General features: G+C 38.5%; 1 protein-coding gene across 2 annotated transcripts; it reads right to left on the reverse strand.

The window, feature by feature from the left end:
* Positions 1 to 1042: 1042 nt before the first annotated feature.
* Positions 1043 to 13447, reverse strand: TSN (translin). Of its 2 annotated transcripts, XM_028533514.2 has the most exons (6): positions 13144 to 13447; positions 11954 to 12047; positions 10676 to 10772; positions 8923 to 9038; positions 8142 to 8221; positions 1043 to 2697 (listed from the first exon to the last, which is right to left on the reverse strand). In XM_028533514.2, exons 1-6 carry the CDS (start codon positions 13207 to 13209, stop codon positions 2464 to 2466), a joined length of 687 nt encoding a protein of 228 aa, XP_028389315.1. In that variant the 5' UTR covers positions 13210 to 13447; the 3' UTR covers positions 1043 to 2463. The 2 variants fall into 2 exon arrangements, with proteins under 2 accessions (XP_028389315.1, XP_028389316.1); XM_028533515.2 differs by lacking the exon at positions 8142 to 8221 and having other exon boundaries at positions 2624 to 2697; positions 13144 to 13442.
* Between the last annotated feature and the right edge of the window lie 2795 nt (positions 13448 to 16242).

The following is a 16242-nucleotide window of genomic DNA, read 5'->3' on the forward strand; positions in this document are numbered from 1 at the left end:
AGTTATTTCAGGTTCAGAATACATCTTATTTTGGTGTCAGCAATGACAGCGATGCTTTACCAGAGGAGGCAAATAGTTAAGTCCAGACCAAGAAAACAAGAGCTAGGATCTGAGTGCACAATTATGAAATTATGCCAGTAACAACCTGCATCTTCAAATCATCTCTTTAGCTACTCATTTAAGGATACGTCTCAGAACACTGGCAAAGAAGCTTTCGTTCTTTATTAAAGCGTCTTAAGTACTACCCATATTACTGTTTGAGTTTAAGACAGGGAAAATCTTATGATGTTTTAAGTTCTTTTCTTCTTCTAAGTCTACGAAGAAAGTATCCACTAATTCACCTCTATTTTCTCTAACCTGCTTGATTTTCTAAAACTGAATAAAGCAATTCTGGTACGGTAAAACCAGAGCCAATGCTTCTCAACAACTTCAGTTGAAATGCTTATAATTTCAATCAAGGTAGATCACACAAATGGTACCTGCACATTATGGAACAGTAATGTGCCGGCTGTCCTTTTAATTATTTTCACTAATACATAGCAGTTTGTGCTTATCACTAATACATAGCAGTTTGTGCTTATCAGCAGTTTATGGTCTTTATGCCTCAAACATTCAGAATTTATTCCCAACTATAATTGAAAACTTTTGTTTTAACTTTAGAATTTATTCTCCACATAGACGAGTTCTCACAGCGGCACACTAAATTATGAAAGACCCTCCCCCCCACAAAAAAGTTTTTATTGCTTTACAATAAGCCAGCAACGAACACAGATGAATAATTATAAACATGACTTCTAAATTCTCAAAGGGAGTTATAGGACCAAAATGTGCTCTTACACTTAAACTGCTTTTGTTGAAACTAAAACCCACAGCTTCTGCTGAGAACTTTAATATTCTCAAGCAGAATCAATTTACATAAGAGGCAAATAAACCTATTATCAAATTTACTGCCTATGTGTGATCATGTAATCGAAAATCTATTATACTCAATCCAGACAGTGCTATTATTGCACAATGCAGATGACCATCATAGGTGCTTCACAGATCCTAACACTTTGTCTCTCCACAAACTCTTCTGCAGAAAGAGCTGTCAGGAAGTTTTCCAAAAGCCAACAATGTAGAGCAATATATGCCTCATTTCTACTTCTTTCTTCATGATGGAAAATTTGGTCAGTACTTAATTCAACCTGATAAAAAGCTTTGATTTCCATGCCAAATATCCCACTATATAAACAGGAAGCTCAAACTGGAATCAGGTATGAAAAGGTGATACATCTAAATCTTCAGATTATTCTAGAAATACTACCACCTTCCTTTCAGTGAGCTCCAAAAAACCATGGATTGTCACCATTTTAATAACTTCAATCCAACAGTAAAAATGACATGGCAAATATTCTTAGCACTACCTAAAAATGGGGAGGGAAAGGAATGTGCCAACAAGATTTATGTGACTTGCCCAAAACTATAAATCTAAACCTGACTGTTGGAGAGCCTTTACCTAAAACTGCTTACTCTAAAACACAGTACCAATCAACTGTTTTATATTGTTTGTTGTTTTTTTTAATCCAAGGTTTTTCTCTTTCTCCTGGACAAAGCACGGCATTTTTTGCAGAACACACCAATCAGGCAAATTAACTTGACTGGGTGGCTTTATACTCACACACCAAACAGTCTAGCTGGCTGCCAGGGAAAAGGTTTCAAATCTTAGAAATTTATCACGTGAAGCGCTAAAGATGTGTGTGAAAATGATTTTTAAATGTTTGCAAGAGCAAAATGTTAAGGCAACATCAGGAAACCAAGGTGTTTAAAACGTTAAGCCCTACCCATCTTCCCTCCCAGTAAATAGAGCCAAGTGATACGATGTTACTCAATCCTTTAATATAAAAACTTCCCAATATCTTGAACTTGACTTTGCAGTTTAATTCTATACTTTGATGGCAGTAAGAGAGAGCTATAACTCCCTTGCAAAAAAATTCAACATCTGATTTATTCACCAGGCTTAAAATACAGGAAGAAAATACATAATGAGTTTCCTTTGCTTAACAACCATCCTTTTTAATTATCTGTTTTCATACTATATCCAGGCTCTTCCTGTGTATGGATGGCTAATTTGGGTATAGAAAATATCAAGGACCGCTTCTGAAGACTCACAAGAAAATAAACTTCTCAACTGGTATCAGGGTAAACAAGAAAGAAACTTTAGCAAGAGACTGAGATTTGCACTTTTTGACAGAACTGAACTGGAGAGCAAATTCACTGAAACAACAAAAAAATACCTGTCCCTGTACAGGTTATTCTTTTACCCCCAAAGAAATGTCTCAATTCTGATACACACCATACAGCTGGACAAGAAAATGAAGTGTGGTACTTAGCAACAGGGCATGGTAACTACGGTGAGCAGTGCTGTGCTCACCCTCACTGGCAACCATTGAGATCAGCAGAGTCAGGCATGGGTAGAGTCTCCTATTTCTCTACACAAGCTGCTGCTGTCTCCTTATTGAAGCCCCGGATGGAGAGATCATAGACCACCTCCTCTACTTTCTTCACATCGTACTTCAAGCCATCATAGCGCTTCCTCAGGGAGTCGTTTTTCAGGTTGAGAAGGCGGAAACCAGAATCCAGTTCATTGATGAAAGTGGAGATGTGAAGGGGCCGGGAGTAGTCTCCAGCAGTCACACTGTTGACAGACAGCCTTGACTATATAAGGAAAGAGAAACTGGGATGCATTACAACATGGCTCCTTCTTAACATGTCCTCCAAATCACAATTACAAGACCCTCGGGCAACAAAACTTTTCCATTCTGTCTTTGATAATTACATTTTTGACAAATGCTTAATATTACTAACTTAATAACTTAAGAAACCATTCCCTTTTTTGTTGGGAGTTTTTATGGTCTACAATTTATTTTTCTTAATTATTATTAGTAAACCCATAGTAAATACCCTATAACAGCTCATGTTTTCATCTTAAGAATTATTTCTATAACATAATTTCTCAGGAAAAAGATTAAGGGATAAAAGCAAGAATAACTCATAAAGTTAGGCAGGTAAGTTGTTCTTGAAAACAATTATATGATTTAACAATTACCAGGAACATGTTTTGACACTATTTTGAAACAAAGTGGCATTATCACCTTTTACAATTCACACATTAGTAAATATGCACAACTACCTCATCCTTGGAATTGGCATTTCTCTGATGACCAGCAAAACATAACACATAGAGTGCACAGTCAGTGACGATCTGGTAACCAACAGATGGTTTCTAAATGAATAGACACCCTGAATTTTTGTACCCACTTTAAAAAACGCCAGTGAAGTGGGAAGATCAAAAAAGCAAATGGCTCCAGGACCAGATAGCTTCACTAGTTAAATCTATCAACATTCAAAGAAAATTTAAGACCTAACTGGTGTGGCTCAGTTGGTTGAGCATTGTCCCACAGAGAAAAAGGTTGCCAGTTCGATTCCTGGTCAGGACACATGGCTGGGTTGCAGGTCCAGTCCCAGGTCAGGGCATGTACAAGAGGCAACCAATTGATGTTCCTCTTCCCCCCTTTCCCTCTCTCTAAAAATAAATAAATAAAATCTATAAAAATAAAAAGAAAGAAAATATAATACCTACCCATCTCCAACTTTTCAAAAAAATTGAAGAGGGAGGAATGAATGCTTTCTAACTCACTTTACATGGCCAACATTACTCTGAAACCAAAACCAGGCAGGGACAACAACAACAAAAGGTTACAGGTCACTATCTCTGATAAATATATAGCAAATCAAATACAACAATACTTTAAAAGGATCACACACCACAATCGAATGGAATTTACTGCAGAGACACAAGGATGGTTCAACATTGCAAATCAATGGGGCACATATTAACAAAACAAAGGCTAAAAATCACATGAACATCTAAATAGATGCAGAAAAAGCATTTGACAAGATACAACATCCATTTATGAGTAAAAAAAAGTCTCAATAAAATCAGTATAGAAGTACCTGAACATAATAACAGCCATATATGACAAACCCACAGCTAGCTAACTTCATACCCAACAGTGAAAAACTAAAAGCGTTTCCTCTAAGATAAGGAATAAAACAAAAATGCCAACTCCTACCACTTTTATTCAACATAGTATTAGAAGTCCTAGCCAGAGAAATTAGGCAAGAAAAAGAAATAAAAGGAATCTAAATTGGAACCGAAGAAGTAAAACTGTCACTATTTGCAGATGACATGATTTTGTATATACAAAACCCTAAAGACTTCACCAGGAAGAACTATCAGAAATAATAAACAAAAACAGTAAAATTGCAGGATAATCAATATACAGAAATCTGTTGCATTTCTCTATATTAACAATGAACTATTAAAACAAGAATTTTTTTTTTAAATCCCACCTACAATTACAACAGAAATAAGAGCCCAGAAATAAACCCATACATGTATGAACAACTAGTTTACAACAAAGGAGCCAAGAATATACAATACAGAAAGTCTCTTCAATAAATGGTGTTGGGAAAACTGGATGGCCTTATGCAAAAGAAAGAAACTAGACCACTATTGTATTCCATACATAAAAATTAACTCAAAAGTGGTTAAAGAGTTAAATGTAAGACTTCATACAATAAATTACATAGACAGTCTTAGTGGTGTTTTTGTGAATATCTCCAAAGACAAGAGAAACAAAAAACAAAAACAAATGCGACTACATCAAACTTAAAAGCTTTTTCACAGTATAGAAAACCATCCACGAAGCAAAAAAAGACAACCCGCTAAATGGGAAAAGATATTTGCAAATGGGATTAATATCCAAAATATACAAAGAACTCATACAACTCAACAAAAGAAAGCTAATTAAAAATGGGCAGGGGGGCATAGGTGGACACATTGTGCCTCCTAGCACAACCAAAACTAAGGACAAAAAAAATTTAGAAACAAAAAAATAGCCAGAACAGACAGAGAAATGAACTGTACAGAAATCTGACAACTATTCATCCAAACCAGTAAGAGGGGCGGAGTCAGAGGCCGACCGAGAGAGGTCGAGAGGTCCAGGGGTCCCAGTAGGAAAAAGCAGTGGCTAGCAGATGGGGGCGTGCAGGGCACAGGCGGCAGTTGGCAGACCCCAGGAACGCAGAGGTGGCTGACGGACCGGTGGCAGGCCCCGGGCGCAGGAGGCAACGAGTTGACCCAGTGAGGTGCACAAAGCAGTTGGCTGTCTATAGTCACACGTTCGCCCGCAGATAAAACAGGCAGTGACACAGATCGCACAACCCAGGGACCCAGCGTCGGGAAATAAAGCCTAAAAGCATCGATTGAAAACACCTGTGGGAGTTGAGGTGCCAGGAAAATCTCCCAACCTCACAGGAGAGTCTTGGGGAGATCCACACGATCCTAGAACATACACAAGCTCATCCACCTGGAAGCCAGCACCAGAAGGGCCCAATTTGCTTGTGGAAAGCAGCAGAGGGGACTGAAGTCCGAGGGAGAGCAGAGAGAGAGTGGAGCAAGTGCCATTGTTCCCTCTCTGACCTCGCCCCCACGTACAGCGTCACAATCCAGCAACTGGGTTGCCCAGCCCTGGTGAACACCTAAGGCTCCACCCCTCAATATGTAACAGGTGCAACAAGACCCCCCCCCAACAAAAGGCTCAAATAGAACAAACCAAAGCCCCACAGCCAATACTTTTAAGTGACCAAGATATAGCCAACCTATCAGATGCACAATTCAAAGCACTGGCCATCAGGATGCTCACAGAATTGATTGATTTTGGTCACAAATTACATGAAAAAATGAAGGCCACACTAAGTGAAATGAAGAAAAATGCACAGGGAACCAATAGTGATGAAAAGAAAGCTGGGTCTCAAATCAACAGAGTGGACCACAAGGCAGAAAAAAACATACAATCAGAAAAGAATGAAGAAACAAGAATTCAAAAACATGAGGAGAGGCTTAGGAACCTCCAGGACATCTTTAAATGTTCCAACATCCGAATTATAAGGGTACCAGAAGGAAAAGAGAAAGAGCAACAAGTGGAAAAGTTATTTGAATAATAAAGGAGAACTTGCCCAATCTGGCAAAGGAAATAGACTTCCAGGAAGTCCAGGAAGCTCAGAGAGTCCCAAAGAAGTTGGACCCAAGGAGGAACACACCAAGGCACATCATAACTACATTACCCAAGATTAAAGTGGAGAGAATTCTAGAAGCAGCAACAGATAAGGAAACAGTCACCTATAAAGGAGTTCCCATCAGGCTGTCAGCTGATTTCTCCAAAGAGACCTTGCAGGCAAGATTAGGGGCTGGAAAGAAGTATTCCAAGTCAGGAAAGGCAAGGACCTACATCCCAGATTGTTCTATCCAGCAAAGCTTTCATTTAAAATGGCAGGGCAGATAAAGCACTTCTCAGATAAGGCCAAGTTAAAGGAGTTCATCATCACCAAGCCCTTATTTTATGAAATGTTAAAGGGACTTATGTAGGAAAAAGAAGATAAAGAATATGAACAGTAAAATTACAGCAAACTCACAATTACTGACAGCCACACCTAAAACAAAAACAAACTAAGCAATCAACTAGAACAGGAACAGAACCACAGAAATGGAGATCACATGGAGGGATAGCAACAGGGGAGTGGGAGGAGGACAGAGGGGGAGAAGGTATGGAGAATAAGTAGCATAGACAGTAGGTAGAAAATAGACAGGGGGAGGGCAAGAATAGTATGGGAAATGTAGAAGCTAAAGAACTTATGACACATGGAACATAAAATAAAGGAGGGGAATGTGGGTGGGAGGGGGTGGGCAGGGTAGAGGGGAGTGAAGGGGGAAAATGGGACAACTATAATAGCATAATCAATTTTAAAAAATTTTTAAAAAGAAAAAAAATGGGCAGAGGATCTGAAAAGTCATTTTTCTAAGAAAGACATACAGATGGCCAAACAGGTACATGAAGAGATGCTCAAATCACTAATCAGCAGAGAAATGCAAATTAAATCCACAGTGAGATTATCACCTCACACCTGTTAGGATGGCTACTATCAAAAAGATAATGTTTTACTTTATGTAATGGCTTACTATACAAAGTTTTATAGGCATTTTTGGGACTTCAAAAAACAGAAGAGGGCTCACTGGGTTTAAGAGGTTGTGAATAAAAGAAACAATTTCAAAACCAAAATGGAAACAAACAAACTACATAGCGAGATGCACTGAGAAAAATAAGCTATAATAAAACCTTATTAAGTAAAATTAATTAGGAACAAGTTTAGGTGACAATGTAAATAAATTTAAATGAACATTTAAATTCTCCATTAAATACAAATGTGTTTATTTCAAGGATAAAGACTAAATTGAATACATCTAAAAGAGCAGGATGGCCTCATAAAAATCCTTTGAAAGGTATTGTAATGTAATTGAAAAGAGTGATTCATAATTGCCATATGAACTAGTAAAAGGGTACCTTTTAAGGAGAGTTTTAAAATTACTTAAGTTGTTCAGACAATAAATACTCATGAGGATGCAGAGGAAAGGGAATCCTCACACACTGCTGATGGGAATGTAAACTGGTGCAGTCACTATGAAAAACAGTATGGAGATTCCTCAAAACACTAAGAATAGAACTACCATATGGTCTACCTATTCTACTTCTGGGTATTTATCCAAAAAATATAAAAACATTTTTTGAAAAGACATACACACCCTATCTTCACTGAAGCATTATTTATAAGAGACAAAACATGAAAAAAACTTAAATGTCCATCAATGGATGAATGAACAAGGAAGTGGTACATTTACAATGGAAAACTACTCAGCCCTAAGAATGAAATCTTGTCATTTGTGACAACATGGATGTCCCTTGAGGGTATTATGGCAAGTGAAATAAGATGGAAAACATAAATGCCATATGTTTGCACTTATATGTGGTATTTAAAAAAGCAAGTAACTGTAAGTAAAACAAAACAAAAACAAATTCTTAGATACAGACTGGTGGTGTTTACTTGAGATGTGGTCAGGGTGGTGGAAGCAAGCATGCAATAGAGTATATAGATACCAAGATATAACACTGTACACCTGAAATTTCTATGTTATTAACCAATGTTACTTCAATAAAAAAAATACAAAAAAAAATAAAATGGAAAATTACTAAGCATATTACCAGTTCACTAGCAAGAATTAAAATTCCTGAGAGATAATCTTCCACATCCAGATGAAATCCTTTCTCCCGATCTGGCTCAACTAAAAAAATATCAAAGTAAAGATAAGGTCATGATGTGAATACAAATTAAGCCTTAGCATTTTTTTAAATGTGCGCGCGCGCACACGCACACAATTTCCTCCAAGTAAATGGAAAAGGAATGCATCACAAACCCTTTTTTCTAATAATTTTTCTTTTTAATTACAGTTGACATAAAATATTAACCCTGCCAACTAGACCTCGCTGAGAATTTTTCTAGCTCTTAAGCAAAATTCAATTTTCCCTCCCATTATTCTCTCAAAAAGTAATACCACAAAGAATGGTATCTATTTATGTCAGAGAACAGCTATTTTCAGAAGATGAAGGGAGAAGCCTGCAACTGACTTCATATGGTTGTCAGGAGCACATACATGCACACATATAGGTATAGAGACACACAAGTGAGGAGACTAAACAGACAAAATGTTAACAAATAGTGAGTTAAAGGGGTATAAACAGGTGTTCACTGTACTATTCTTCTAACTTTTCTGTAGCCTTGAAGTTTTTAAAAACTAAAATTTACAAACAAAATACCCAGGTACAAAGAACAAGCCACTACATATTTTTAGTTTTTGTTTCCAAGTAACTGGTTTTCCATATAGTTCTCATTTGTTATAATACAAAGTATAAGCCAACAGCCCCTCCCACCAAAAATTAGCCTACTGTGCCCAAATCTGCAGATCAACACTAATAAAACACTTACTGCCAAGAATTTCTGTAACTGCTTCTCGAGTCACTAGTGTTTCCGATTCCAAGTATACAACAAATGCTGCCAGGAAGACCAAGCGCTGCAACACAAACCTCCAGTGTTCATGGAATCTACATGAATACAAGCACATTTAGGTTGATGGAATAAGGACCTTTAAAAAAGATATCTTTAGTATAGTCCAATTCAAATGTTTTAGAATTGGAATCCCTTTTCAAACAAAATTTTACATGAAACCTCAATATATAAAATATGTAAAAGCAATATGACATTTAAATGTATTGGATGGATTCAGTATAAATACTGCAAATTCAAATTCATGACAATTACTTATTAAAAGTTTAATATATAAGCACGATCCAATTCATGAATGCAAAAATTTACAACTGAAGACTATGGATGACAAGTTTAATGAATAAGAACAATGATACTACTCTGAGAAAAATAAATATTGGCAACTGAAGACTGATGAAAACAACTGTACATCAGCTTCAACACCTAACTCATTCCTACATTTTGTGTGTAGGATATCAAGGTAATCCTGATTCATACATACAAGAAATAACTATCATTGCAATCACTAAATAGACTTAAAACCTCAGGATACTACAGTTAAACTAAGCTGGAAGCCTGAAAAAGAAATAGGAAATTACAACCCCTGGATATTTATGATATGCTTCCTGATTTTCAAATGTAGCAACAAATTCAGAAAAAGATTTCAACACAATGAGGGCCAAACAAAATCTTCCAAGGACAAGATCAGCCATAGGGCAGCCTGTATGTGATCTCTAAAGACCATGACAATTCTGCTGTCCTGTTTTTTTTCTATGCTTCAGTTACTAGCTTAGCAGGGGTTGACAAACTTTCTCCTTGAAGGCCCAGAGAGTAGCTATTTAAGCTTTGCAGGTCACTTTCAGTCTATGTTACATAGTCTTATTTGGCTATTTTTCTTTTTTAACAACATTGAAAATATAAAAGCAATTCTCAGCTTCCAGAGGCAGCAGGTCACAAGTAGTCTGCCTATCCCCACTTTAAACACCACTATGCAAAATTGTGCTATTCATTCTATACATTGCCCATATATGTGTCTTACAGGAATCTTTTTTCAGTAAGAAAACAAACATAAGTAGAAATTTTAGGTTCTTATATTTACCATATTTCATCAATATTCAGATGCAGTTTCTCTGTTTAACATCTGTGAAATCAGGATTCATTTTACAATGTACATGTTTCACAAGTGTGACTGGCAATATTTCTTCCATGGAGATACATAAAATAATGAACACTTTAAAATAAATGGTGGTGTAAATTCAACAATATATGGCATACAATATTAGATAAATATGTTACTTGGCAGTGAAATTCAAGCTTTGAGGTTAAACTCAAATCTATGTACATTCTGTCACCTAATTCCATAAGCTTAATAGCATAGATAATGGGTCATCCAATTTCACAGGTAACTTAAATATATACTAAAAAGATATTCTCTGCTTTGACATCATACAATAAAAATTTTCAACTGCTTTTTCACTGCAAAAATTATATTTTTAAGAAAATTTTGAAAATAAAAAAATCACTAATTTTGTCTCCCTTAAAATACCACCATTAACAGTTTGATTCTTTTTCTTTTTGTTGTTCTTCTATGTAGAGAGATTTTTACCTAGTTCTAGGCAATTGTTCAGTACATATTATTTTTCTGCCTTTCTTTTTTACTTAATGTTATAAAATAGTGCTCCTATTTTTTACAAACCTGTAATACTGTTCAGCAGGGAACTTGGTCTTCAAAGACATTAGATGTGTTTTTACAGTACCAAAATATTCTCGAGCTTTCAAACACCTCTTTGGAACTGATCAAAAAAAAGATAAGACATAAAAACTCAAGACTTAGAAAATTTCAAACACAGTTCTTCCTTAATAATCAATGCAGTCTACCTGGAAATAAATCAACTTTTTTTTTACAAAAGCTCATGACTAAATATGGGGTATGCATCACTTCTTTTTAACCTGGCTTTCAAAATTTCACCTCTAGTTTCTCTACTGAGTAACCAATACTGAAAAATAAATAAAAGCTTCCTGAAAGGGAATGTTAGGAAACACACTGGTAAGCTATCATAAATAATCTCATCCTTACAGGGATGTGTACCAGATACTTTCCTAGATAGTCTTCAAAGAAGGCTTAAAGTTGAACTGCTTCTAGCTCTCATTATTTGGTCAAAAAGAAGTTTTATCAATTATTCTCAAGTAGGCTGACCAACAAATCATTAAGAAAAATGACTTGCCTCCAACACCTGTAAATTACATTATTACATAATTCTCTATCTGAAAGTGTATTTCAACTCTTCAATTGTGCTGGCTACATCTTACAATGGAGATTCCATGTCCTAATTTAGTATAATTGATCTCCATTCAACGGACTAACTGTAAACACATTCAGAACACTTTACACTGGTCATTTCATATCTACGAATGCATATTAAACCACATCCAACCCTGGCTTGTGTCTCTCATTGGACTGAGTGCACCTACAAACTGCAGGGTCAATGGTTTGATTCCCAGTCAGAGCACATGCTTGGGTTGCAGACCAGGTCCCCAGCTGGGACGGTGCGAGAGGCAGCTGAACCATGTTTCTCTCCCTTTTTCTCCCCCCATTCCCCTCTCTCTAAGAAATAAGCAAAATCTTTAAGCCATATGCAATGACTGAAAGGTTGGGGCTTTTTTTAAGTGCCAAATAAAAATTGCTAGATACACAAGTGAGCTATGATACTACCACCATTATCATCAGTCCATCTATCACAATAAAAACATTCCATATTAACACGAGTGGAAAATCAGCTAAAACACAGCATTCTGTAAACCTGTGAAAACGATCAACTCATCTACTTCTCCAAATTTATTCAACATAAAGCATGAGGGACATTTTTCATAATAAAATGATACAAAGTGGAAATGCCTTTTGAATGGAAAGTAACTCTTTAAATGAGATTAATCAATCAGATTAAAACCTTCAAAATCAAAAAAAAGCACTTACTGTCTTGAAACCCAGCACCCTGATGGACCCCTTGCAATAGAGTTAAAATCTCCCGAGCTGTTTGTTCTAAACTCTGTACTACTTTTCGGATTTCCTAGAAAAAAATAAAAATCAAAGTATCAGATAAATTAAACACAATTATTATCATAGCCTCAAACCAATTCAAAACACTACAATCTTTACAAATCCTGAACTGGTACAGAAAACACCCAAGTCTGACTCCTGACTTTCCTACTTACTTCCTCTATGAGACCTTCACGGAGTCATTCAAAAGCCTTAGGTTTCTCATATAACCTTCAGGGGACAAGAAATACCCACCCACCCTAACTATGCCACAGGAACACTAAAAAAAAAAAAATTGAAGGAGATAAGGTATCTAAACGTAATTTGAAAAGAAAAGAATGAAATGCAAGACAAGGGAAGGGTATTTTTTCATTCATTCATTTTACAAATATTCACTGAGTACATTTATTTGCTACGCATTGTGTAAATACTGTAGAACCATGTATAGTCCCCTTCTTTCTGGCAGTTTAGAGGATGTTGAGGGAGACGGACACTTAAAAAAATAAGAATCACACAAATTTCTTAAAATGTTAATGAGTCACTAGAAAGCATGACAAGCAAAAAAGGTCATTTGAACTGTGAAATCAAGGGAGGAATATAAGATAACCAGGAAGAGTGGACCGAAGCAAATTTCGGGAACAGCAGAGTACACGCAAAAACTGTGAGGCAGGCAACTATTTGGAGAACTGGAGAAATGAAAGGGAGGCAAAGTGAACATAATATACAACAGAAGACAGCATAAAATAAGATTGGAGACAGAAAACACACGCCCACATGCCTGTGGGCCACACAGTGTTGGACTTTTTTATCCTACGTAGAATGAGAAGTCATAGTTTTAAAAGAATCCAGACGGTGCTTTGAAAACAACACCACATAAAACGCACGTTATCTGAGGCGTTAACCAAGCCATTGACGTAAACAAGTGCTAAAAGGGAGGAAAACTGACACTGAAATGAGGTAACTGACGCCGAGACAAGATCGAAATCAGAAACGTGAGAAGGAACCCGCTCTAGGCTGACAAAAGAGCGGCATCCCCACAGCTCGAAACTGAGCGACAGAGAAGGGCCCAGTGCTATGTCCCATCTAAGCAAGGAAAGGGAAAGGGGATGGGAAGAGAAGAGGCTCACCTCCCGGATATCCTGCTCGGCAGCCAAAAAACCCTGTAGTTCCACGAAGATTTCGCTAACAGACATGGCGGCGGCTGTACAACTATCAGTGAGCGTAGTCAGAGGAGCCAGCTAAGTGCGTTCACCAGGCAATCAGTTTACAGTGGGTGTAAATGAAGCGGCCACAACTACCACTTCGTCCGCTGGGGCCTGAGCTACTGCCGTCGCTGGGGTCCTCCGAGGCCCTTCGCGCGCAGGAAACCGGGCAGTCCGCCGCGAAGCCTGGGGTGCCGCCCACGGCCTCCACAGCTGAGGAGAGCGCTCAAAGGGCTGGTAACGGCATGGGTGAGTGGGCGGGGCTTCCCGAAGGGGGGGAGGGGGCGATTTTCCACCAGGCACCTCCGGAAACAGCCCGGAAAGAGGGCCCTCAGGGAAGGTGGGACTGAAGGAGGTGGGGGTGTGGCTTGGAGGTGGTGCGAACGCTTCAGTTACTTTGGAAAATGTGGGGATTACAGCCCAAGAATGAGAAAGAAGCAATGCGTTATATTTGCAAAAATACAGGGGAAAATAAGAGTATGTGGGATGGGATGGGATGGGAGCAAAAATTTTATCCTTGTGCTTTTAATGCCTTCTCTGTATGTATTGATATTATCTGTTTTTAAATTATATAACTTCACACATCTTGTTAACCAATGGTCGCTGGTGCCAATTCAACGCCAACAGGACTCCCCAATTTGGGATGTGGTGAAAAAGGAAGCTTTATTCAGTAGAAAGTAGCAATTATGATGCAGCACAACTGTGAGGAGGCCTTGGGTCAATGTTTCTCTCTACTAGATAATTTCTACACTGTTTTACGCTGGTCTGCTCTGAGCTGGTTAGTTCCCAGCAAAAGGAAACACAGACTGGAGAAAATGCCCTTCCAGAGACAGGGACGGGGCGTGGCATCTGGCTTATATAGACAGAAGGCTCTAAAGCACCTGGTTCCTTAATGGGTTGTCCTCATGCAAATGAGGACTCCAAATCTTCACAGTCTCATAAATTCACAAGACCCTGTCCTGATTGGTCCAAATGAGCCACTCCGGGCAGTGATGAAGCGAATATAGTTGCACAGCTCCAACTGAACGGGGAAAGACTCAGTCCTATGGGTTGAAATAGGATTCCAGGATTCCACTGAAGTGTTGGCTCAGATTGCAGAAACAGTGCAGGCAAGCAGTTCCGCACACCTTTCTCCATGAAGTGCAATTTGCATGAGAAGTTCCTGTGTAAACGTGGCTGCTAGGCTCCGGTTTGTTTGTTTATTTGTTTTCTAATTTGAGACCAGTTGGCCACCCATAGCCCTTTTTAGTAGATATTTTCTTTCTTAGGGTCTGTAGTGTAGAGTAGGAAATTTCTCTTATACTCAACTAACATCTTCCCCCAATTCCACTTCCTTAACAAAAGCACTGTAAAGATTTCATTTGTCCTTGCATATCAACTGAATGATAATTTATTGTTTGCTTTGTGCCAGACATTATTCTAAAACTTTTCATGAAGGATCATATGTTATCTTATAAAACTTCTGTGAAGTTGATACTGTTGTTGAAGTGATCATGGTAACAGATTAATTGGCTTTCCAAAGGTTATAGGCAGCTAGTAAATATTAAAACATAAAACCTAATGGTTTTCTACTTCTGGCCAAGATGGAGGTGTAGGTAGACCCACTGTGCCTCCTCCCACAACCAAAAGAAGGACAACAATTAAAAAAAAAAACAATAACAACCAGATCAGACAGAAAATCGAACTGTATGGAAGTCAGACAACCAAAGAGTTAAAGAAGACATTCATCCAGACCAGTCAGTAGGAGGGGCGGAGACAGGCAGCCCAGCAGAGTGGACTCCTAGCAAGGCAGCGGCTGGCGGACCCAGCCAGGCACCCGATTGTGGAACGGGTGCAGCGCACTAGGCAGCTGGTGGACCAGGTGGCCCCACATTCCTGCCCAGATAAACCAGAAGAAACTGCAGAGCGAGACAGACCACACAACCCAGAGTCCCAGCACAGGGAAATAAAGCCTAAAACCACTGATTGAAAACACTGGTGAGGTGAGGGTTGAGGCGGCAGCAGGAGAAACTCACAGCCTCACAGGAGAGTTCATTGGAGAGACCCACAGGGTCCTAGAATGTACACAAACCCACCCACATGGGAATCAGCACCAGAAAGGCCCAATTTGCTTGTGGGAAGCAGGGGAAGTGACTGAAATCTGGCAGAGAGTATAGCAAGTGCAATCGCTCTCAGACGCCCTCTCCACATGCAGCATCACTACGCATGGCATGAGTTACCCCACCCTGGTGAATACCTAAGGCTCCGCCCCTTACTACAAAACTGGTGAGTCAAGACAACAACAAAAAATATGGCCCAAACGAAAGAACAGATCAAAGCTCCAGAAAAAATACAACTAAGTGATGAGGAGATGGCCAACCTATCAGATGCACACTTCAAAACACTAGTAATCAGGATGTTCACAGGATTGGTTGAATTTGGTAGCAAATTAGATGAAAAAAATTAAGGCTACCCTAAGTGAAATAAAGGAAAATGTACAGGGAACCAATAGTGATGGGAAGGAAACTGGGACTCAAATCAATGGAGTGGACCAGAAGGAAGGAAAAAGTATACAATCAGAAAAGAATGAAGAAACAAGAATTCAAAAAAATGAGGAGAGGCTTAGGAACCTCCAGGACATCTTTAAACGTTCCAACATCCGAATTATAGGGATACCAGAAAGAGAAGAGAAAGAGCAACAAGTGGAAAAGTTATTTGAACAAATAATAAAGGAGAACTTGCCCAATCTGGCAAAGAAAACAGACTTCCAGGAAGTCCAGGAAGCTCAGAGTCCCAAAGAAGTTGGACCCAAGGAGGAACACACCAAGGCACACCAGAATTACATTACCAAGATTAAAATGATGGAGAGAATCCTAAAAGCAGCAAGACAAAAGGAGAGAGTTACCTACAAAGGAGTTCCCATCAGGCTATCAGCTGATTTCTCAAAAGAGACCTTGCAGGCAAGAAGGGGCTGGAAAGAAGTATTCCAAGTCAGGAAAGGCAAGGACCTACATCCAAGATGTAGGCCCTCTATCCAGCAAAGCT

The sequence above is a fragment of the Phyllostomus discolor genome, chromosome 4, assembly GCF_004126475.2.
Source record: "Phyllostomus discolor isolate MPI-MPIP mPhyDis1 chromosome 4, mPhyDis1.pri.v3, whole genome shotgun sequence".
Classification (NCBI taxonomy): Eukaryota; Metazoa; Chordata; class Mammalia; order Chiroptera; family Phyllostomidae; genus Phyllostomus; species Phyllostomus discolor.